The sequence below is a fragment of the Herpailurus yagouaroundi genome, unplaced genomic scaffold, assembly GCF_014898765.1.
Source record: "Herpailurus yagouaroundi ecotype Mexico unplaced genomic scaffold, PumYag 181, whole genome shotgun sequence".
NCBI lineage: Eukaryota > Metazoa > Chordata > Mammalia > Carnivora > Felidae > Herpailurus > Herpailurus yagouaroundi.
In genome coordinates this window covers 14,059,362-14,082,074 of record NW_024412412.1, presented here as the reverse complement: position 1 = coordinate 14,082,074, position 22,713 = coordinate 14,059,362, and the positions used below count along the sequence as shown (strand labels likewise).

Here is a 22,713-nt window from a genome sequence, read left to right as displayed (position 1 = left end):
AAAGCTGCTTTAAGAAAAAGGAAGTCTAAACAAAGTTTGGGGTGGTGATACAGGGTAACTTTCCTCTTCGCTTTCCCTCCTACTTCTCGCCAGGGTGTTGGGGAAAGCAAGCCGGCCAAGCACGCTCTGGGAAGCTGCCTCGTGCTGGAGGGAACCCACGCCTTGCAGCTCTTATTTCAACAGAAACTGTCACTTTTCTCCTGGACAAGATGGGCTGTGACTTGGTTTATCCCAATCCGTGTCTTAAGCGCTTTTTGGCACATCTTACTAAGCATCGGCCATTTTCTCAGTGATACCCATGGGCAGCACAGGGACTAGAGATTCTTTTCGAGGTACCCTGCCCCTGCCTTACTTTCTCAAGTGGCTTCAGGGTGGGGACTTGTCTGGCCCCCTCAGTGCCGGAATCCCCAGTGGGAGATTCCACTGCACGCAGTGGGGGCACAGCTAACGCAGTCTGAATGAATGCGTGTCAGTCTTTGGGGAAAACGGGTTTTTAGGTGACCATCTTTTAAAGATTAATAGGCCTCAGTAAGTCTCAAAAGGTTTAGAACCACCTTGCGTTTTTTCCAGTGGTTACTACCAACACAGCTCTCCAGAAAGTCAGAAAATGGAAACTGATGCATTTAGACTCAAACAAACATCTGGACTTCTGTCATCTGAAAGGTGTTCAAAAGGCAAATGGCAGAATGAACAAAACCATTTTTAACTCAAATAACAGAAAGGTGTCCAAAAGGCCTTCCAAGGAGAAAAACACAACAGGAAAAAGGACACTGGGCAGGAGCAGGCACCACACGGAATAAACACTAACGGCAAATCAACGCGGGTCACCAAAGTGCTACCATTCTCATCTACCACACTGTGAACAGTTACGGGACTGGAATCATGGGGACAGCAAGGTGGATGTCCCAATGCCTGAGCCTCCACGGGTGAGAGGACTGTGCTGCTACTGAGCCAGGAAGAAGCATCTGGAGTCACAACTGCTGTCCCACCCCGCCCTGCCCCACCAAGGGGGTTTTGGGGTGGGGGAGGGGAGCTAGGGGCTGGGGAGACTCAGCTCATTTGGGAGCCCCCCCCCCCGCCCCAGCATTGGTCAGCCTCTCTCGCCATGACCTCCCAAGTGCTGCGCTCCAGTGACAGAACATAAAACGTGGCCCTGCTTAGTGGAGGCCACTGGTCACGGTGGTAGCAGCCGGAACGGTAAAGGAAACGTCTGTGTTTGTTTGTAGCTTGGAGCAAAGTCTTACTAGAGGGAGATCAACTCAGGCCAGAAGTCAGCACTGGCACAAGGAAAGGGGAGGAAAAACCACTTTGCTAAGGGCGCTAGCCTGCAGCCTGCAGTCTAAATTGACTGGACAATCCCACCACGGAGAACCTTCTGCGCTCGAAAAAGCCAAGTCCTCCTGTTACTAACTTGGGCAGTTATAACGTTTAGAAGGAGATAAACTGGTGTTGGCAAAAAGGGGATTGTAAGGGTCTTGGCATCCCACACGCGCCCGCTGTTTCAGACACTGTCAAGGCCGGGAAGCGGAAGGACGAGGTCTTCAGACGTGGCAGAGACAAGACCTTTGACCGTGGTTCACAGCCAAGCTCTCAGGACTGGCAACTCTTCTACTAGGTATTTAAGCTTTGGAAACGCTACTGAATCCAGAAGGATACAGGAATGCTCATTTGCACATTGTCCATAACCGAAAATCTGGGAAACTGTCATTAGAATAACTAAATAATTATGACATAGCCACCAAGCGAATGCCTTAAAAATAATGAATTACAGCAGCATTTACTAGTATGGAAAGCTGTTCTTTTTTTTTTTTTTTTTTTTAATGTTTATTTTTTTGAGAGAGAGCAGCACACAAGCAGGGGAGGGGCAGAGAGAGAGGGAGCCCGAGGATTCGAAGCAGGCTCCACGCTGACAGCAGACAGCCAGATGCGGGGCTCAAACTCACCAACTGAGAGATCATGGCCTGAGCTGAAGCCCGATGCTTAACTAACTGAGCCACCCAGGTGCCCCGGGGAAGCTATTCTTTTTTAAATTTTATTTTAGAGAGCGGGCAAGTACAAGCAGGGAAGAGGGGCAGAGAGAGGGAGAAAGAGAGTCTTAAGCAGGCTCCATGCTCAGCACGGAGCCCCATGCAGGGCTCGATCCCACGATCCTGGGACCAAGACACGAGCTGAAATCAAGAGTCTGACGCGCTCAACCGACTTGAGCCACCCAGGCGCCCCAGGAAAGCTGTTGTTTGTATAAGAATATAGAATTAAGTGGGGGGGGGGGGAAGAGAGAAAAACAAGTTTTGCAACAATTTGTCTTTATGACCCTATTTTTGTGTAACCCTTTCAACTGACCCTAGAGGCTAACAAAGAGCCAGAGGCACAAATACCTGCGGGAATGAGGCTTCAAGGAGGGTTAACAGTTCTGTTACTATTTGACTTGTTATAATAAGCGTATGTTATTTTTTTTGAGAATCTTTTTAAATCTCAAACTGTTCTCAAAGTGTAAGCGTACTAACTCATTTAAAATTTGAAAGTAAAGGGGCGCCTGGGTGGCGCAGTCGGTTAAGCATCCGACTTCAGCCAGGTCACGATCTCGCAGTCCCTGAATTCAAGCCCCGCGTCAGGCTCTGGGCTGATGGCTCAGAGCCTGGAGCCTGTTTCCGATTCTGTGTCTCCCTCTCTCTCTGCCCCTCCCCCGTTCATGCTCTGTCTCTCTCTGTCCCAAAAATAAATAAACGTTGAAAAAAAAATTTAAAAAAAAATTGAAAGTAAAAATGCTGAGGCACTCTTAGGGAAGATGAGATTTTTGAAAATTTATTTATTCAGCAAGTGCCTATGAAGAATCAATCACACTCACACGGCTCTGTGAGAAGCTACATGTCCAGCACAAGGGCATTCCTCGTCCCCTGCAGTTAGCGGCTGGCATCTGTCACCGCAAAGGATCCCTTTGCCGGATCTTTTTCACTGTCCCCCTTCCCCATTCCCTGATTTGGAGGATTCTGTTTAGGAAAGCGGCCTTTATTTGCCAAGCGGTAATTCTCTCTTGATTATCTTGCCATTGACGAGGCCAGGTAGCTGTCACTCGGTGCTTCCTGAGGTCCCAGAGAAGGAGCAGCTGACTCGGTAAAGAGAAGCCCCTGGCTTCTGCCGTGCTGCGGTCTCCATCACAGTGGTGAACTGCTGAGCAGACTGGAGAGTCTGCCCAGTTTTCCTAGTTCTTGGCAACTTACAACGTGAATAAACCAATCTTGAAATAGCCAACGGCTTATTGACTTAAGTAATGGGCAGATCGCGAGAGGCCAGACGAGGAAGGTATGTGCTGGCTATACTTAAGTAAGAAAACCTGGGCCAGGTTCCCCAGGATGTCTTTTATCAGCTCAGAATGAACAACGGGCTCCCCGGATCCTGTTGTGCCCCTGGCTGCCTTCCGCAGGAATGGAAGCGCGGGGGCCTGTTCTGCTCTCTATGGAAGGGCCCTCGTGAGATGGTCTCTCTACGGAGCCTGACGTCTGCTGTCAACTACCAGCGTGTTTGCGGTCGCTGCGAAATCACTGAGAAATTCGGCTTTGTTCTGTGCGAAGTTAAGACCGACCGTGGCACACGATCCTTTCCCCGCTGTGCAAGAACACACTTCACTGAGAACTACATTGATCTCTGTGAATCTTTCTCTAAAAATCTGGGCGACACAATGCGTCATAAAGTTTTTGCCAGCTGTTAATCATCCAGGGTAGCCAACCTTCAGGCGGTTACCTCTCCATGCCGGATAATTCCCTGTGACCATTAAGATTTATTCTGTCCCACGACGTGTATTAGTATCTTTGACACGTCATTTTCTTAGCAGATTCTAACTCAAAAAAAAAAAAAAAAAGTTAACATCTGTATCATTTTAAGCTGTAAAAAAAGGCATTTTGACAGGGAAATCACCCTGAGGAAGAACAAGAACTTTCTGCTGCGGAAGCAACACGAGGCTCTTTTGGAAAAACGCCAAGCCTTCCTCGGCACCCCTCTCGCCTCTCCCCCAACGGGTCGTGACCGAGCTGCCCGGGGGCCCGGCACAGGAAGCCACTTCCGACGTCCCAGATTGCAGAAGAGCCTGGCCTGCGGAAACGTCCGGTGACTTGGCCACAGCCGCGTAAAGAAGCCCATCGGCCTGAGGAGCGCAGTCCCGTCTTGATCTGCAGCCCTGCGTTTCTTGCTCCGCTGCCCAAGGGCGTCGTGCGACACGCGAAGCCACGGGCTCTGCGTCGGGTTTTATTCCGAGCTGCAAAACGGACCTCCGGCCACGAAGGAGGGGGGCCATGGGGCGCGACCCCGGGCCCCGGCGGGTTTCCGGGCGACGGAGGTGGATCGGGGCCCTGCCGCTGCCTTCAACGAACCGCTCTTCCGGGCGCTGTAGTTGTCGTGGCGGTTGGCAGGCTCTGCGCTCACCGTCACGCCTTTGATGGCCCTGCCGCCGCGCACCTGACAAATCCCCACCCCGAGGGGGCAGCCTAGCCAAAGGGCGGCGGGCGTGCGTGCCGGCGTGTCCGCGTGTGCACAGCGACGTGGGTGCGGAAACGGGCCGACGGGACGGGGAAGTCCGCCGCGATTGCCCACTTTGGCGGCCGCGGTGAAGAGGGGACGCCGCCGGAATCGTCCGCGTGTTCACGGGCGAGGCTGCCGCCAACTTGGGTGGTGGGAAACCGAGGTCCGCGACTCAAGCGACCCACACGAGCCGGGCTGATAGCGGTGAGGAAGAACTCCCGTCCCCGGGACCCCCATCACTGTACCTGGGGCCAGGGCACACCGGGCTCCGGGGGCGCGGTCTTCCCGCTGCAGCGGCGGCGGGAACGGCCCGAGGTAGGCGTGGGTCAAGGTGCAGGGACGGCGGGGCCGCAAGCGCTGCCCCGGTGACCAGTGGGAGGGCCGACTGGGGGGCGCCTTCGGGTGGAGAAGCGGGGAGCCCAGCTCGGCGCAGACTTCCGAGTTACCCAGGTCCGGCACGCGCCCTCAAGGGCTGGCTTTTGGGCCACGTGGCCTTCCAGGCGCACCAGCTGGTCAGCACCTTGGCTCATCCCGGGAACGTGCTGGATTCGATCCCAAACAAACAGATCACACAGTTTGCCGCTACCAGGGGTCTTGGGAGTCATCTAGTCCCATCCTCCTATTTTGTAGGTGAGGATGTGAAACTCCACCTGAGCACGGAGAACACAGAAGCCGAAGACAGGCACCTTTTTATGGCATTTTCTCAGGCGGATCTGTGTTCATATTTTTGTTAGAAACACGGGAGGGAGCTGCGGCAGGAAGGAAGGGGCCCGCTGAGAAAACAGAGCCGGTGCAGGGGAGGGAGGGCCCGGCCAGCATCGCTGTCACAGCCACTCTCTTCCTTCACACTGGGACGCTCACCGAGGCCCCCAACGTCTACCGGAGCGTTTTTCACTATCAGGAGGCTGGGTAGAGAGCTAGCCCTGCATTGTGCACACAAGCATAGCATGTGTGTTCACGTGAGCTTCAACTCCCCAGCAAAGGAGTGCGTCCTGCGCTATTAATAGAATCCGCATCTGACGTCCACAGTAACAATCTAGGAAATAACAGCGACGGCAGGGACATTTGAAGAAAAAAGTGATAAAGACGAACAACTACCTCAGCTCTTATTGGCCCTTAGTTGTTTGGCTACACCCCTGCTTCGTCCCGCTGGATTTTCCCAACGAGAACTGGAAAACCATAGTCTCTCTCTGAATGGACACTCCTAACACGTCAGCCCAGGCCCTCTCATCCTTTCCCGCTGCCCTCGGGGGACATCAGCTCCCTGTGGGGCCCCGGGGACTTCACGAAGGCACAGCCTCCCCTCGTGTCCCTTCTCCGAGCCTCCAGTCCCTGCCATGGGTTTTCCCTGTTGAAGCCCTAACCCGCCATGGGATTGCCTGCCACCCACAAAGGCATCACCTCCTTCCTCCCTCCCTGCTCCCCGGGCGGCGGCCCGTGGGTGGCGCAGAGCGACGGGGGTGTTTATCTCCTGCTCTGCACAGTTGCCAGCGAATCCTCCTTGGGCTCCTCTCTCCCGCCGGGATCTCGCTGTGCGCGCTGATTACGAACCCAACTCGGCACTGCTTCATCAGATACACAGATGAGAAGACCTCTATTAAGATATAATTAAATTTCTAAGCAAAACCATCAATGCAACTTCTGTAAGCGTGATTATAATCATCAGTAGCGTATTATGAGGCCAGAATCATGCATAAGTGGGTACAGCGTAATGACTAAACAACTGCAGATTAATATAAAAACCAACCACCATTTCACAAGAGAGAATTCTCAAGTGTCACTCCTCTAAGACACTTCCCAAAGCCGGAACGAGACGTGCTTCTATCCTGCGCTGGACAAGCGTCCAGGGACGGGGAATCTTTGCTTCCCCGCAGCAGACAGACGAGGCCCGGGACTCTGAAGGGTCCCTGGGCAGCGGTAAGGCCGGGCGCCCAGCTCCCGCCTTCTCTCAGTGAGCGTCACCCGGTGGTAGGAGGAGAGCCACTCTGTGGGCAGAATGCGTCCAACGTGGCGTGCGAGTGAACTCGGCTGGCCAGGCCAGCGACACGCGGCTCTGGACAGAAGTGTGCTGGGTTGTGTTGGGGTCTGAGGCCCGCAAAAACCTCACACACCCACAGCAGCACCTTCGTGGAAACGGTGGCCCCGGGGTAGACGCAGAGATGAGAGCGGCCGCCAGCGGTTCAGCAGCGCCCGCTTGCTAGACGGTGGCTTACCACGGGGACAACCAAAACGCTGACAATTAGGACACGGGAGCTGAAACTACCACCCACGCCACACAGATGGCTGCCCGAATGACCGAGCTCTAACAGTTTTCAGAGAGGCCACTTCCAAGGGAATTTAATTCAACCTTGTATTACGTCTGGGAAATCTGCCTGATGTTCCTAGGATTACTTCTGCCAGTGAGGACAGGAAGAGGGGCCGATCGACAGGTCTGAAAACAGAGGGCAGTCAAGGATCTCGGCAGCCTGGAAAGCGTGAGCAGGCCACTTTTCTCTGTATCACGGCCATTATTTTCCTAGATCGTGACTATGAACATTACGTGGGATGCTGGGATCAGAACAGCATAAATCCCTGTTTCAGAACCGTCTCTCAGAACTCTTGAGGCTCACGCACAAAGCGGTGTCCTACCTAAGCCCCTGGGTTTGACCTGATAACAGCCCTGGACCCTGGTACTCCTGGAGCTTGGAGGCACAGCCCAGACCAAGATGCCCACACCGCGGCCGGGCCTAACCCTGAGGGTGTGGACTAGGCCTCAGGTGGCCGAGCTACCCTGGGGTCACCGACCGTCCTCATCCTGTCTATGCTCTATTTACCCATCCACCAGCAAGTCAGGGGCAGTTGTGTGCTCCAGTGGCGGGTAAGAGACAAGCGAAACTCCAAACGGGATAAAAATCTTGGCTGGTAAGCAAAGTCAGCAGGCTTTCATGAGGCAGAGGAGACCTCTGCCAAGGTCAGATGGAACATCCCCTGTGGTGGCATCGTGATGCAGGGGGTGGCCCCGCCACTGCCCTGGGGGGCTTACGCGGGAGCTCACCCGCTAGGCCAGAGGCACCCAGGAGAGAAAAGACTCTCACTCAAGAGCTGTTTCTCTTTTGCAGGCAACAGTTCTGCTCAAGTTCCCCAGGAAACCCTTCCCGGAATTTTCTGCAGCTGAGAACAGACACACTCCGGTTTTTAGAGGCTCAGCAACGCGCCTAGGCTGGCCCTGAAGATCTCCATGGTTGCTGTTCCACAGCCCTCCCCGTTTCCATCCGCTTGTGCTAAGGATTTCTTTAACGAGGAAGGAAAACAAGAGTCACCCGAAAAACCTGCAAACCTTGAATCCTCTAGTAACACCAGTAAAAGTCTTAGAATTCTATATGATGAAAGATTTAAAAAGCCCACTTAGAAAACAGTGCATCTACGATACTTTTATCTTTGAAAGGATGCTTCGATCCCGTTTCTTCCAATCAGGATTAGACAGCTTAGATGTTGCCCAAGCTCCTTTCGTTGTATTTTGCGGAAAATGGATGGGGTGGGGGTGGGGGGGGTTCCCACACTAGCCCTAGGGATGCCACACACACATCCCTGCCACAGGCTTCCCAAAGAAACCTCCTCGCAAGAAGCGTTTGGTGGCCGCCCATCACAGCAGTCAAGGCTATTCTTTGACCTTTTTCTTCCATTAATTTCATTCATTTCCATGTAGATGCATGTAGGCATTCTGCTCGGAGTGACATGGAATCTGTGTACATTTTAGTGAGAATCGACTACAGCCACAATAATAACTCCTCCTCCGGATCGGGGGATGGCTAACTCTGGCCTGCACCTGTGTTTGTCAAGTTTTCTTGGAACACGGGCCATTCAGGTACACCTGGTCCGTGGCGACTCTTGCGGTTGCATGGCAGAGTTGAGAGGTAGTGATATATTTCTTCTCCGGCCCTTTACAGGGAAAGTTTGCCGACCTCTGTTCTACATGAATGTGGCATATACGTCTCCATGAATTCAGAGGTTTTTTTCCCCTCCGCTCTTCTCACAAGGGTATTAAGTTTTCCGTGTAATGCAAATTTTTGTTACATTTATTCCTTGATACTTGATATTCTTTGACACTGTGGTAAAAAACATCTTCGTAAGTAAAATGTCTAGTTGTTTCCGGTTGGCATACAGCAATGCAACAGACTTTTGTAGATGATTCTTCTACTTACGCTTCTTGTTAGACTCTCTTCTTCCTCGTAGTCACTTGCAGATCTTTAACATACACAATCCAGGTGTGCCTGCCAGTGGTGACAGCTTTATCTCCTCCTTTTCAATCCTTCTGCTTCCACTTTTCTCTTGCCTTACTTTGGTTAGAATTTCCAATCCAATGTTGAGCAGAAGAGCGTTGAACGCCTGCATCTGATTTTAAAGGTGATGATTCCAGTGTTTGTCTCTTTAGGACCGTATTTCCTTTTGGTTACTCTCTATCAAGTTAAAGAAGTCCTCTCTTCCTAACTTATCAAGAGTTTTATTTTAAACACGAATGGACACTGACAATTGTCAATATATTTCTTTCATCGACTGAGTTGATCCAGTGGTTTTTCTCCTTAATCTGCTGAGGGGATTCATTGCACTAACAGATTTTTCTAATGTGAAAAAAAGCCTTGCACAATTCAGCATGGTCAAAATGTTGTATCTTTTTTAAAAAATTTTTTTAAAAACGTTTTTATTTATTTTGAGAGACAGAGCACAAACTGGGGAGGGGCAGAGACAGAGGGAAACGCAGAATCTGAAGCAGGCTCCAGGCTCTTAGCTGTCAGCACACAGCCCGATGTGGGGCTTGAACCCATGAACTGTGAGATCATGACCTGAGTCGAAGACTGAACCACCCAGGTGCCCCAAAATGTCGTATCTTTTAAATATATTGTTGGATTAGATTTACTAATATTTTATTTAGGATTTTTACTTCTATACTTATGGATGAAACTGGCCTATGATTTCCCTTTTTGATAATATCTTTGTCTAATTTTGGTATTAGGGTTGTTGGTCACATAGAATGAGTTGTGGAGTATTCTCTCTTTTTCTAGCATCTGGAAGAGTTTACATAAAATTGAGATAATCTATTCTTTGAAAGTTTGGTGGAACTTGCCTACAGAACATCTAAACCTATGTCTTCATTGTGGATAGATTTTTAATCACTGCTTTCATTTCTTAAAGAGGTATAGGGTTTTTAATCTTTTTTCCCCCTTTTCATCAGTTTTAATATGTTATATTTTCCTAGATATTTGTCCAAATTGTGGGCCTTTATCTTTGATATTATTCATTATCTTTTATATCTCAAATTTACCTGTAATTCTATCCCTCTTTCCTTTTATAGTTGTCTTTATGTGTATCTTCTCTTCGTGGATCTTGCCAGAGCTTTGTCTATTTTTGTTTCTTTCTTTTAGTTTTTTTCAAATAACCAACGTTAGCTGTACTGAACTTTTCTCTACACATTGGAGATTAGAAAGCAGTTGAAACAAACCAGAATAATTGTCCAAGCGATTCATGGATGAATTTAGCAATATGACATGAAGTGCACAAAGTCCCATAGCTTTTATAATTATTGCTGCCCAAGGATCTAGAACTTCAGACTGTGGCAAATCAAAAACAAACAACAAAAACCCCTAAAGATGCAAGGCTCTGTTTAAATCTCTAGTTGTAAAACTCTAATCCAGCTTTGAAAGCCTTTGACCTTTAGGGGTCAAAGGTCTGTGATGCTTCTCCATGATATTAAAGTTGTTCAGTGTTAACCAAGACTTTGAAATGATTGCTAATGGTGAATCGAAAGACTCAAGAGAATAAAAGCAATGGTTATTATTATCAAGGTGACAAACGTAAGAGTTGGTGACTTCGGCTTTTAACGCAATTTTCCATTAGGCAAAGGGACAGCCAGGCTCTGGGCTCTCCCTTCACTGTCATGAGCTACCCCGGACATTGACTACTGCGGGTTCCCGTGCCTGCTGGCCTCCCCACCGCTGTGGATGGAGTCCCACTACTCACCTTCAAGACCACTTTGCCACTTCCTCCATGAAACCTCTCCCGACCTCGCTAGAAAGTGATTTCTCTTGAGGACCTGGTCTATCTGGCTCATCGCCTTTACCCAACCGCAAGCCCTAGGAGGGCATGACAGCGTCCAATCACCCTGGTAGTCTCTAAAGTACCAAACGTAGGGTGTATAATTCAACTCCCCACTGAACAGATACTTAACGACGTTCTACTGTATGCCCAGGTTTCTGTCTGTCGGTTGGGACATAATACAGATGTGTGATATGTTTTGTTGCTTGGACTTTCCTTAAAAAAATATTGGGATCAGTTTGATCCCTAAAACTCATTAACTTTCTGAGTTCCATCCAGGATTAGTAGTGCTAGTCAATTAAATGACTCAGTTTCTCCATAGTATCACACATTAGTGACCAAATAACAACGAGGGGCCAAAAAAGGGGAAGTTTATACTATGGACAAGAATTTCTATTAGTTTAAGAAAGTTTCTAATCTATTTCGGGTTTCCATCAAATGTGATTGAAAGAGACTAATGTTTTGGCACTTGTAATATTGTGGCTACGTGGGAAGTTCTGTTTGTACGTTACACACGGCTGCGGACACACTCTCTTATGCCCAAATACGAATTCTAAACTTTAGAGAATAAACCAACAAGGCAGGCTCCAAAAAAATTTGGTTGCAGGTAGGTGGCAGGACAATAGAAATACTCCCTTAACAATACCCTAGTTTGTAATCGGTGATCGGATCTTATTTTGTACGGTTACTTGTGGGGTGAGAGGCAAAAATGCCAATATGGGACGTGTGATCTTTTTTGAAGGGAAGAAAGACTGTGAAAATTCTGAAGCCTTCAAATTGACAAGGCGTTAACAGCTGAGGTGGTTAATGAGTCCTAAAGGGCTACTCAGAAGATTCAGATGAAATCTGTCACCGATGTGAAAAGTTCCACTGAGTTTCTTTGCCCAGTCTCGTGTTGAGACCGTGAGAACCTCGGAGCAGGAACGGGATGGCCACTTCCCCCTCGAGGCCATGCTCCCGGCCGGCAGGTGGCCGGAGGGGTGGGGGCGGAGTGGTCGGGGGACCTGCTGTGTACCTGGGGGGTTGGCAGTGCTGCTCTCTTAGCAATATCCTAGGTCAAAAAAAAAAAAAAAAATAGGCCTACGCCAAGGGGAAAAAAGAGTTCCGGGTTCCAGGAAAAGCACCTGCAGACTTTATCAAAGCGAGTGTAAGCTGGGGACCTTCCATGGGACAGGCTTTAGCACCCATCTCTGCACGCCCCTCGGGGCCAGCGGGGACACGGAGACCTGTACCTGTTTCTCAGCTTGTTTCAGGAGCTTCTGGAAGCGCTCGTCCTCCAGCACGCCCGGTGGAAGGTCAGTCTCCCCCTGAGCTTTCAGCGCCTCCAGCTTCTGCCTCAGGCCCCTCAGGGCCTGCAGCTCGTCGTTGAGGCGGCTCTGCCGGGTGAGAGACGCCTGAAGGTCCAGTTCTAGGTCCAGGGATGTGCGCACGGGCCGTTCCTGCGCCGTTCTTCTCAGGACGGGCTGGCACACCGTCTGCAGGGTCAGAAGACAGAAGAGCACAACACCCTCATTATGGTGGCTGGTGGTGGCCATCCGGCTCCTCGTCCCTCCTGGCACGTCTCCGTGCTCCGGGAAGGGAGGCGCCAGCGGCCGAGGAGAGGTGAGGGGCACCGCCAGGCGGCAGCCTTTCGAGGCCGGTGTGACGTGTGGACATTTCCGTCCCCGGCTAGAGGGACGGCAAAGATTCAGGGGTGGAGGCCTCGTCGGCTCGGGTCCCGAGGGGAGACAAAATGAGCAGAGAGAGCATTTAGCCAGCCGGCAATGAACAAGCAGCTGAGTAAGAAACGAACCTGTGTTGGTTCAGACCGCAGAGGCTTTGTGAAGTTGTTGCCGTAGCACAAGCCTCACTTAGCCTGACCGTTTTACCCCCCGGCGCCTGCCCTCTGTGCAAAACAAACACAAGAAACTTATGCTCCCTCCAGCTCAGGACACACGGCGGCACCCCACTTCTCACGCCTCGGGCCCTCGTTTCTGGAAGCGCCAGCCAGAATGCAGCTGCTCGGCGCGGCTGAGAGTCTGAGCGCCTCCCCCATCGATATGCTCAAACCCCAACCCCTTCCTCGAGTTCCCACTGTCTAACAGGCACTTTCACCAGCGAGTCACTGGTGCTCTTCCTGGGGCCAATCTTACCCATTTGCCAAGAAATAACGATTGAATACGTGTGAATAAATGTCTGCTGGGTAGGGGTGGGGGGTTGGCTGTGGGCCACACACCAGGGAGAGAAGACCCAGTCCTTGACCTTGAAGACGTCCAGCCGTGAGCAGTGAGGTAGCGCCTTCTGCGCCACAGGAAGGGAGAGACCACTCACAGCTGGTCACGCCTACTTGACGAAAGGAAGTCGGAAGAGGCTGGGAAGGTTGCATGAGCAGAAGGGAACGAGGAGGGTATTTTTTGTCCAGACCACTGGCAGTGGGAATGGAAAATAAGAGTAAAAACTGGTACTCTTTGGTGCGAGAGAGGAGGGACTCAAACTTGAGAAGTACTCGGGCTTGAAGATCTGGACGACAGGGGTGCTCATGACAGATGGCAGAGGGAGGCCTGCTGTCCCTCTTCCTGTTTCAGGGCTGCATAGCTTGTACCCCCTCCTCCTTGTCCCACACATATTGCTGTAACGTTCTCGAACATTCTATAATCTTCTCGTTAGGTCCCCTGTATTCGGTCTCTGCTCTAACAAACTTATTACACAGCAGAATCACCTTAAGACACACATGTGCTTTGGCCGTATTACTTTTTGTCAGAATAAGAAATCCTTCCTAGTGGTTATGTGTACGCGTGCGGTGTTGTGCTGGCCGATGTTTAACAAGCAGCTCTGGGTGGGGGCACGGGTGCAGAAAAAAGCACCGGTCGGGGGCGCCTGGGTAGCTCAATCAGGTGAGCATCCAACTCTGGATTTCGGCTCAGGTCATGATCCCAGGGTCGTGAGATCGAGCCCCACATCAGGCTCCAGGCTGGCAGCACGCAGCCTGCTTGGGATCCTCTGTCTCCTTCTCTCTCTGCCCTTCTCATGCTTGTGCAGGTACACCGACTCTCTCTTTCTCTCTCTCTCTCTCTCTCTCTCTCAGAAAAAAAAAGCAGCAGCAGCAGCCTGGGTTTGTAAGAATTTGCTGATTTCCATGGTGTAACTACTCCTGTCATCCCAGTTTTCATGCAGTTAACGCGACGTTACCGCACTGGGAAGACCACACAGGTATCCCTCCTCCCCACCTCCCACAGAGCTACTATCTTCTTTTAAAATTTCAGACAGGGGTCAAGGCCACAGACCTCCCCCATCAAGCCTTTTAGATTCCCACAACCAGATGAGCTCAGTCCTTTCTCTCTCACCCAGGCACCTTTCCCAGCCCTGTGTGCTCCCTGGATGCCTTCTGTGGACTGGAAACTCCTGCGGCCATGTCTGCCTCGCTCAGCACACACGATGCTTCGTCCTCACTTAAAACGACACATCTAAGCTGCAATACGATGGCTTAATAAATTACTAAACAAATTATTAGCAGGAGAGTAACTCTCCATCAGTATTTCAGCTGTAAGTAAGCGGGAACTGTTGAAGTACCCGAACAGTGCAACCTTTTAACGTATTTAAACATTCTCTCACACTCATCCTTTAAGGCCAGTCCAGAGCCCGACGTCCCCAGGTCAGCTGGAGCTTTCCCATCCCGTTAACCTTAACCTTCCCGAAATATCTGTTTTCAAGCAAGTTGCTAAAACCGTGCACTCCTGTACCAGAACATCGGTCCTTCTAAAAAGGTACTGGGTGTTACACTACTCCCACAACTGCTCCAGAGCCAGATGTGGGGTGGGGACCTAGCAGCCATCAACCATTCGGCAAGCCCCTTCTCCATGGATACCGCAGAGTGAATTTCCTGGCTTAATTAGCACAGGATCCAAATCAGCACTGAGTGGCCGCTCTCCAGGGCACCCTCCCTCCATCTCCGTAACTAACACGACATCTGTGTCTCTCTGGAAGTACGGTGGCCTCATTCAGTAGCCCAAGAGCGTGCAGCAATGACGCTCAGGAGTTCTGCTACTTTTGCTTCACGATCTGTGGTTCTGGGTTGGTTGGAGACAGTGAGATGTTGCGAAAGGAATACATACCCTTTTGACCCTCAGACTGCGCCGTTCGGTGGAGTTTCTCACAAACAGTGATTTTTTAGCCAGGGTTGAGCTGTCACTGTCACTTCGATTCAACTGGCAACAAAGGATAAAAAAAAAAAAAGAGAGAAAAGAAAAGAAAGAAAATCACTGCAAAACAGCGTGCTAGCGGTTTAGAACTGAGAAGCTTACCAGATAAAGCAGGTTAATGATTACAGGAGTTTGTTTCTTTAAGAAAATCCTCGCTAAACAAGTTCTTCTCTGTTCTGTGCTTTCCTTAAACAACTAAGTTCTCTTACGTATAATTTCAACAGCTGCCATTTGGGGGCAGTCATCAGAACTCATGCATTAAGATAATCATACAGACTTTGAAATAAAAGTATCTCTTGTATTTTTAGCTAATTTGCAATATTCAGTTTTCAAAAGTAGGCTCTGTATAAGATACAGAGTTCCAGGCCAGATTTCAGTCACAGTTTAGAACAACCTACAATGTTCTTGACCCAGACAGCCTGTACTCACTCTTTCACCTGCTTCAGACCCTACTTTTAAACTTGAGATCCTTGTTTTCACATTTCCAAACCCCCTTCACTTGCTCTACTGTTTTCCAGAGAATCGGTCCCCACCTAAGACACTTCACAACTTGTTCACGGTAACTGTGCCTCAACACACAGGGGTGTAAGCTGTGCGAGGGCAGGGCTCTGGGCCTCTTCTGTTCACAGAGGAAGTCCAGTCAAGTGTCTAGAAACATGCTTACCAGCAGATGGTTAATAAAAATATTTGCTGCACTGAGTAAGTTTAGAATTTTGAAGGTATTTTCTAACCCATGTAATAATATAATATTATTTATAATATTTAATAATAAATATTATATTTAATAATATAATATCAATACATTTAATACTATAATAATTTAATAATAAACAACATAATTTAATAATATATAATTTAATAATATTTAATAATATAATATTAATCTATTACTATCACTCATGACTTCTTCTGGAAGTAGAACTTGGCAAACCGATGCAAGGCCCACCATATTGTCTACAGAGGCAGGAAGGGATGGGACTCAGTGTCTAGAGGCATTATTAAAAGATGATTTTTGTTCTAAAACCTAATTTTGGTTCTGCAGGATTAACATGGTTTGAGGCATGTATGATATGCGGCAGAAATATTTAAGTCTCAGGTCATTTGAAGCTTCTAAATACACACTGAAGTACAAATATATTCAGCAGCCAGGTCCTTAATTCACTTATTTGCCAAATAAATGGCTTAGAGTTAACGAGACATGAAATTTAAGAAAAGGTAAAAAAACAACCCAAACTGAAAGACCCATGAGAGTGTGGTATTTCATGTATATTTCGGGGCATTTCTACCCATCCGTGTTGGCAGGCGGAATCGGAAGACCCCCGGTGACTGTCCCTGGTGGTCGGTGGGCCACCCACTGGCGGGGGCGGGGGGGCAGTGTCCCCCTTACCCTGCAGATATACTGGTTCCGCTCCCCCGGGGAGAAGGTCTGGGAGCGCACGATCACGCTGCTGCGGACAAAGGGGCGCTGCCGAGTGCTCAGGCCGCTGCGGTCTTTGGGGCGAACTGCCACACTGGTGTCGCCTGCCTCATCCGTGTTTGTCTCTTTATCAACCTAGAACGGAAGTCAGACATCTGTCAGGCGCGGATGGATGAGGATACATTTCTGCTCCTTTCGCCCAGCTACAAAGGCAACAGCTGATCTCCCAACAGAGCCTCATCCGGCACTAGGGCCGCTTCTGAGAGACAGGCTTGGTGTTCCTCCCGACGGGACCCCGGGAGATGGTTTTCTGCCGAGTGGGAAGTGACCGACCTGCAGTGAGCAGGACGGTGTCACCCATAAATGGAGGTGCCCCCCAACACATCTGACCTACACAAGGAAGCCTTCAATTTCCACAGGGTAAATGTGGTTCTGTAGAGAATCTTGTTTAGGAGTACTTCAACACGAAATACCGTTCAACATGCTGATCCCTGGTTTTTGTGGTGGTTGTTTTTTCAGAACAATGATACAAGTAATAACATGTAAGAAAATGAAAATATCCTACAAAGTCATAGGTTTACACAGAATACGCAGTTATGCATACACGGAAATAGCAACTGCTGTGAAGCTGTGTTCGGATTTTCGCTGTACCTCTGGAAATGTAATAAAAAATAAAATTTAAGTAAAAACAGAAGTTTCTCAGGGCACTAACTCTACAGGCACAGGCAGACGTTTATTGTTGATCTCACGTGCAGAAAAGGATTCAAAAGCTGCCTCGTGCTGGTTTGCTGCTTTATCGGAGGAAGTCTTGGGTCAGGGCAAAATACTATTTCCTCAGGAACAAAGGGCTGGAGTTTTGTAGACTCCATCATCGACATCCCAAGCATCCTCCAAGCCTGAAAATGATTTCCTGCCTCTGGGGATGCGCTCTCTACCAACACGTCCCTCCCGTAACCAGCACCCATCCCTACACCGAGCGACCTGCCACGATCCAGAGCAGATTCCGGTCAGAGCACCACGTCACCGAGACGGACTTGAACGTGTCCACTCACAACATTTACGAAACGTGACGCAATTCAGTGGTCGTCCTGGTGTCAGCCGGGCAATTCCGGAAACGCTTTTAATAAATCCTCCCAGACCACTTACACAGCTCTAAACAGCACTGTTCATCTTCTTACATAAAACTGAAGTCACGAATGAATACTGGGGCCCATATGAACATCTTAAAGCCTCCTTTCACAAACGCCTGCTGTGAGCAGCTATGGCACAGATCTTGGTACGGATTTACACCCGAGGAGACAGACTTAGCCTGCGCGCTGCCACCGGAGGTCAGGCCGGTGGGGAGTGTGGCTGAAAGTGCTCACCAGGGTGGACGGCCCGCCGGGCGGCCGGCTGCCCCGCTCTTCAGCACCGCCGTCCTCTCTCCTGCCCACGTCCTCCTCCGCCTCGGGCACGCGGGGGCGCGAGCACAGGTCTCCTGCACGGCGACCGCCCTCGGGCAACTTCACGTCGGCCTCTTCTTCAGACGCGATTTCATCAGAGGCCTCCCGCAGCATTGTCAACCTATGGTGAGACGGAGCAGAACCACACACAACTTGGGTCCGGCAGGTGCACGCGTGAGCAGGGCCACCTGGGGCGGACACCGCTCTCCCACAAGGAATGAGACTCACGTTAACGATTCAAGCCATCTCCCCGGCTCGAACTGCTACAAGCAAAATGAAATCAGCAACCGACCCTCCAGCAATATGCAGCAAAATCACCATAATTGGGTACTACAAAGTTACATTAATGGAATCGGACCGAATTCTTAGGCGTTAAATTAGAAATATTCTGAAAATCACGTACAACATTGAGCCCCGCCATTTAAAAGCACTGACATTCACTTTAATGTAACTTGATTTCAGTTGTTTACTTGTTATAAAATTAATCCTCCAGCAGAATGGAGTGACTTCGCTAAAAGCGAATAAAGACATAAGCATTGAAAATATCCATCGTCGGGGTACCTGGCGGGCTCGGCGCATTGTGCAACTCTGTATCTCGGGGTTACCAGTTTGAGCCCCACCCTGGTTGTAGACACTTCTTAAAAATAAAATCTTTATAAAAAACAACTGTGCTTACAGTCTAGCAGGGGTAAAAACCCTGCGTCAAGGGAGTTTTACACCTGAAATAACAGGAATCCTAAGGCCATGTGATCTTGTCTCTAACCAAAGCCATAGCATGGGCTTGGGTGGTATTACAAGCGGGGCCCCAGAATGTACATACGGGTTTACGTTCTGAATAAACTGCATCGACAGGAAAGCCTGGGTACCAGCGTGGCTTAGAATATCTCATAGTCTGTTGAGTTTCATGTCCTTAGGACAGTAACATTTTCTCCACTGATAACTGAAGGGTGGGCTGTAATTGTGATTGGTGAGACTCTTGGCAGATGGGCACATGCCTGTTATTAACTGCCTAGTCATGAGATGAGCACAGGGAAGCTAACAAAGGATTCCATGAGCTATAAATTCCTTTCTGCTACAAATCGAGTGTATTTTTGGAAATGTATGTGAAACAAACTGTGTTTTACACACACAAAGGTTTAGTGTTTAAAAATATATCATGATGGGCCTTATAATCACTCTCGTATTTATTTATTTTTTGCAGTACTCTGACTGGTAATCACTGTAAAAGGCTCCTGACAAGAACAATGTATATCTGTACCTTTTTGCCTAACCGTAGTGAGCTGTTCCTTCCAAATGTCCAAGATTTTGTTATTTACGACATATCTTGTCAGTCTTCATTTGTAACAAGTTTTATACACACATGCACACACACACAATCGCATGCTATCTATGTATGTGCATATGTGTTAACAGGAGTTCAATCAAACACAACAGTGTAAGCAACTATATATACATTAAAATTAATCCAAATAATTTTACATCTATACCTTAAAAACGGATGCATTCATTAAAATTTGTTTTTAGAGAAAACAATGCAAACCAGGAAAGGCAGTTCTTTATACATATGTGATTCTGGACAAAATCTATAAATAACTTTTTTCTTTTTTCAAAGGACGGGGTATGGATAATTAGGTGGAAACAGAAAAAGAAGGCAGAGGTGAACAAGTAGAAAATGAGTACTCAGATATGTGCTTTGCTTTACCTGAACCTAAATGGTACAGAGGTACTTCTGGTAATTTAAAGAAAAAGAAAGTAAGTTTTTAAATTTATTTACGAATTGACAATAAACTACCACACCTTTCAAAACAGGTAGATGATGATGATGATGATGATTTTAGAGCGAGAGAGAGCAGGAGAGTGGGGCAGAGGAAGAGAGAGGGAATCCCAAGCAGGCTCCACGCTTAGTGCTGAGGCCGACACGGGGCTCAATCCAAGGACCTTGGGATCATGACCTGAGCCAAGATCAAGAGTCAGACGCTCAACTGACTAAGCCACCCGGGCGCCCCTCAAAACAGGTAGCTGAGACCAAGAATTTTAAAAAGCCCAGGAAAGAGTGTCAGAACGTACGGAGGCAGGAACAAAGAAAGTCCTTCCTGTGTTAACTCTGACGTGCGCGGTCCACAATTTTGCTGATACCTTCTTCAACTCTCTAATGACCAAAGAGGGTCCTCCCTTCAGTGGTAGCAGCCTAACACGGCACCGCTTTCCATAATTCCAGGGTAATATCTGAACCCATAAAGGTTTCCCTGTGATACACACACCCTCTTTGCATTCCCGAATAGCAAAAGGAAGCCAGGGTTTTTACCAGTCTCCATCTGGACCCCTTTCCTCTTCTTCCTGCCCTGGTTCTTCTTCTTCCTCCTCCTCCTGTGCTAATTCTTGTTCCACAGCCAACAGCTCAGCTGATGTTCTTGCGAGGAGGGCTGACACGGCATCCTGGAGAACAGAAGGTGTACGGACGGCAGTTAACATCACATGTTGTGAGAAATGATTCAAAAACTCATCAGATGGGGACTGAAGCTTCCGGTTGTGGAAAAGAAGGTGGCACCAGACCCGATTCTCCTGCCGAGAACAAATACGAAAGCTGATGGCAATAAAACAAAAGGCAACAAACCAACCTCCGGCGTTTTTAAAGCAACCGAGAGCGACACAGGCAATGGGGACTGGAGGCCGAGACCCCGGGGAGAGGAGAAACGCAGGCAGGTGAAACGACGTCACTGCCACCCTTTCCCCTCGGGGACGTGTACCAGTTCTAGCGGTTGAGGCACACAGGCTAAAATTGTGGCTGTGCAGAACAGCGGCACTATCGGTAGAACGTGAAGATGAAAACTGAGAAGGCCCCCAAGGCAGCCAGCACACTGGGGCCCAGGGAAACGAACGGAAAGGGGAGTCCAGTATTCCGCACGATGTTCTTGCTGTGGCATTTCCCACTCCTCAGCTGCAGATCCGACAGCAAGAAGAGGGAAACTAAGCAAAGCCCAGCTGCAGGGAGGCTAAAACAGTAGGCAGGTACTTCAGTTTCTTCACGGTCCTAGGGAGAGAAAAATTGGACTTCAGGTCCTCCAAGTGACTCAGGTGATCTGCCCATGTTGTAATCTGCCTTCCGGAAGAATACCAAATCCTCTCTGGAGGAAAATATCAGCCGGAGCCCCCACAATTCTTCATACATAATATCCAGCATCCACTGGAAACCAAGAACAACAACGGATAAGATAAAAGAGGCAACCTACAGGTGGTCCGTACGCTGCCATTATTTAGAGAAGGAATTTAAGTTTTTACAGTTAATGTGTTCAAGAAAACTGACGAAATGGTGGAGAATCTCACTAGTGTAAACACAAATCCACATTAGCACATCAGAGTGGAACTGCTGAAAAGCAAAGGAAGAGAGAAAATCTTATAAGCAGTGAAAAAAAAAAAGATGTCTTCCTTTTTAAGGATCGACTATTCCCCAGCAGCTCAACAGAATCAGTGGAAGCCAGATGACAACAAAATGGTATCTGTAATGTGTTCAGAGAATTGACTGCCCACCTAGAATTCTGAATATGCAGGGAAAAAAAAAATTCCTTTTCAAGTGGAAATAAAGACACTGATAGATGTGCACTAAAAGAAATCCTAAAGGGAGTTCTTCAAGCAGAAGGAAAATGACCCAAATGGGAGTGCACTAATGCAGAAAGAAATGAAATACACCAGGAAGGGTAAAGATGTGGGGAAATCTAAATGAATATTGACTGGCAATAGAGCTATATTATCTTGTGGGATATACGTTAAAATATACAGAACTGGGGCGCCTGGGTGGCACAGTCGGTTAAGCGTCCGACTTCAGCCAGGTCACGATCTCGCGGTCCGTGAGTTCGAGCCCCGCGTCGGGCTCTGGGCTGATGGCTCGGAGCCTGGAGCCTGTTTCCGATTCTGTGCCTCCCTCTCTCTCTGCCCCTCCCCCGTTCATGCTCTGTCTCTCTCTGTCCCAAAAATAAATAAATGTTGGAAAAAAAAAATTAAAAAAAAAAAAATAAAATAAAATATACAGAACTAAAACGCATGACCAATAATTTCGCAGAAGGAGGAAAGGGCATAAATGGAGTTCAAGTCTTTTAAAATTCTTGTACTGTGTGGGAAAAAGTAAAAGCATTAATTTAAGGTAGCTTCTCTTAAGAAGGCAAGGATGCATGCTGTAATCACTAGGGATACAGCAAAAAATAAAAGACTGTATTACTAATGATCTAATAGAAGGGGAAATGAAATTTTCCTTTCCTTAAAAAAAAAAGAGTAAGATAATATGTTCAAACCCAAATATATCACTAATAGCATTAAATGTAAATGAACGAAATATTTCAATTAAAAGGTAAGGATTATAAGACTGGATAATAAACCAAAAGCAACTATATACTGCTTGCAAGTGAAACACTTTAAATCTAAGAATTCAGAAAGACTGAAAGTAAAAGGATGGAAAAAGATAAACCGTGAAAACACTAACCGAAAAAGGGTGGACACAGCTTTATCAATACCAGACGAAACAGATTTTAAAACAAGGGGTATTAGTACAGATAAAGAGGGCTATTTTATAACAACGAAAGGGCCAGCTGAACAGAAAGATACAACACAATGCTAAATTTATATTCATCTGTGAACATAAACACAGAAGTCAGAAAGCAAAGACTAACAAACTAAAAGGAGAAACAGACATCTACAATTCTAAGTTGGAGGATTTTAATATCTCTCTCAATAACTGGTAAAATAAGCAAATTGAAAAATTTGAAGAAGATGTGAAAGACAAAAATTGACAAACTTGGGCTGTAGAATATGTTCTCTTAAGAACACACAGAACTTTTACCCAAACTGACCATATACTAAGGCATAAAGGAAATTTCAATATTCTGTATGATTGAATAGTATGCTCTCTGTTCTCTGAAAACAGTGAAATACAGCTAGAAGAAATCAATAATAAAAAGATAACTAGAAAACCCCAGTTTAGGAATTAAGTAAATATACTTCTAAAAAAAAAACCCTCATAGATCAAAACAGAAATTACAATGAAAATTAAGAACTATTTTAAATTCAATGATGTTTTCATAATATCATATTATCAAACTTGTGA

At 48.0% G+C, this 22,713-nt stretch overlaps 1 protein-coding gene across 3 annotated transcripts in view; it reads right to left on the bottom strand.

The window, feature by feature from the left end:
- WWC2 (WW and C2 domain containing 2) overlaps nt 1–22,713 on the bottom strand; it is a 202,070-nt gene that overhangs the window by 13,356 nt on the left and 166,001 nt on the right. For all 3 annotated transcript variants that reach the window (XM_040489881.1, XM_040489880.1, XM_040489882.1), the window contains 5 exons: nt 19,924–20,054; nt 17,541–17,739; nt 16,147–16,311; nt 14,673–14,765; nt 11,814–12,056 (listed from right to left, as the gene is read on the bottom strand). In XM_040489881.1, coding sequence (XP_040345815.1) covers nt 11,814–12,056; nt 14,673–14,765; nt 16,147–16,311; nt 17,541–17,739; nt 19,924–20,054 — 831 coding nt within the window. The remainder of the gene's footprint in view (nt 1–11,813; nt 12,057–14,672; nt 14,766–16,146; nt 16,312–17,540; nt 17,740–19,923; nt 20,055–22,713) is intronic.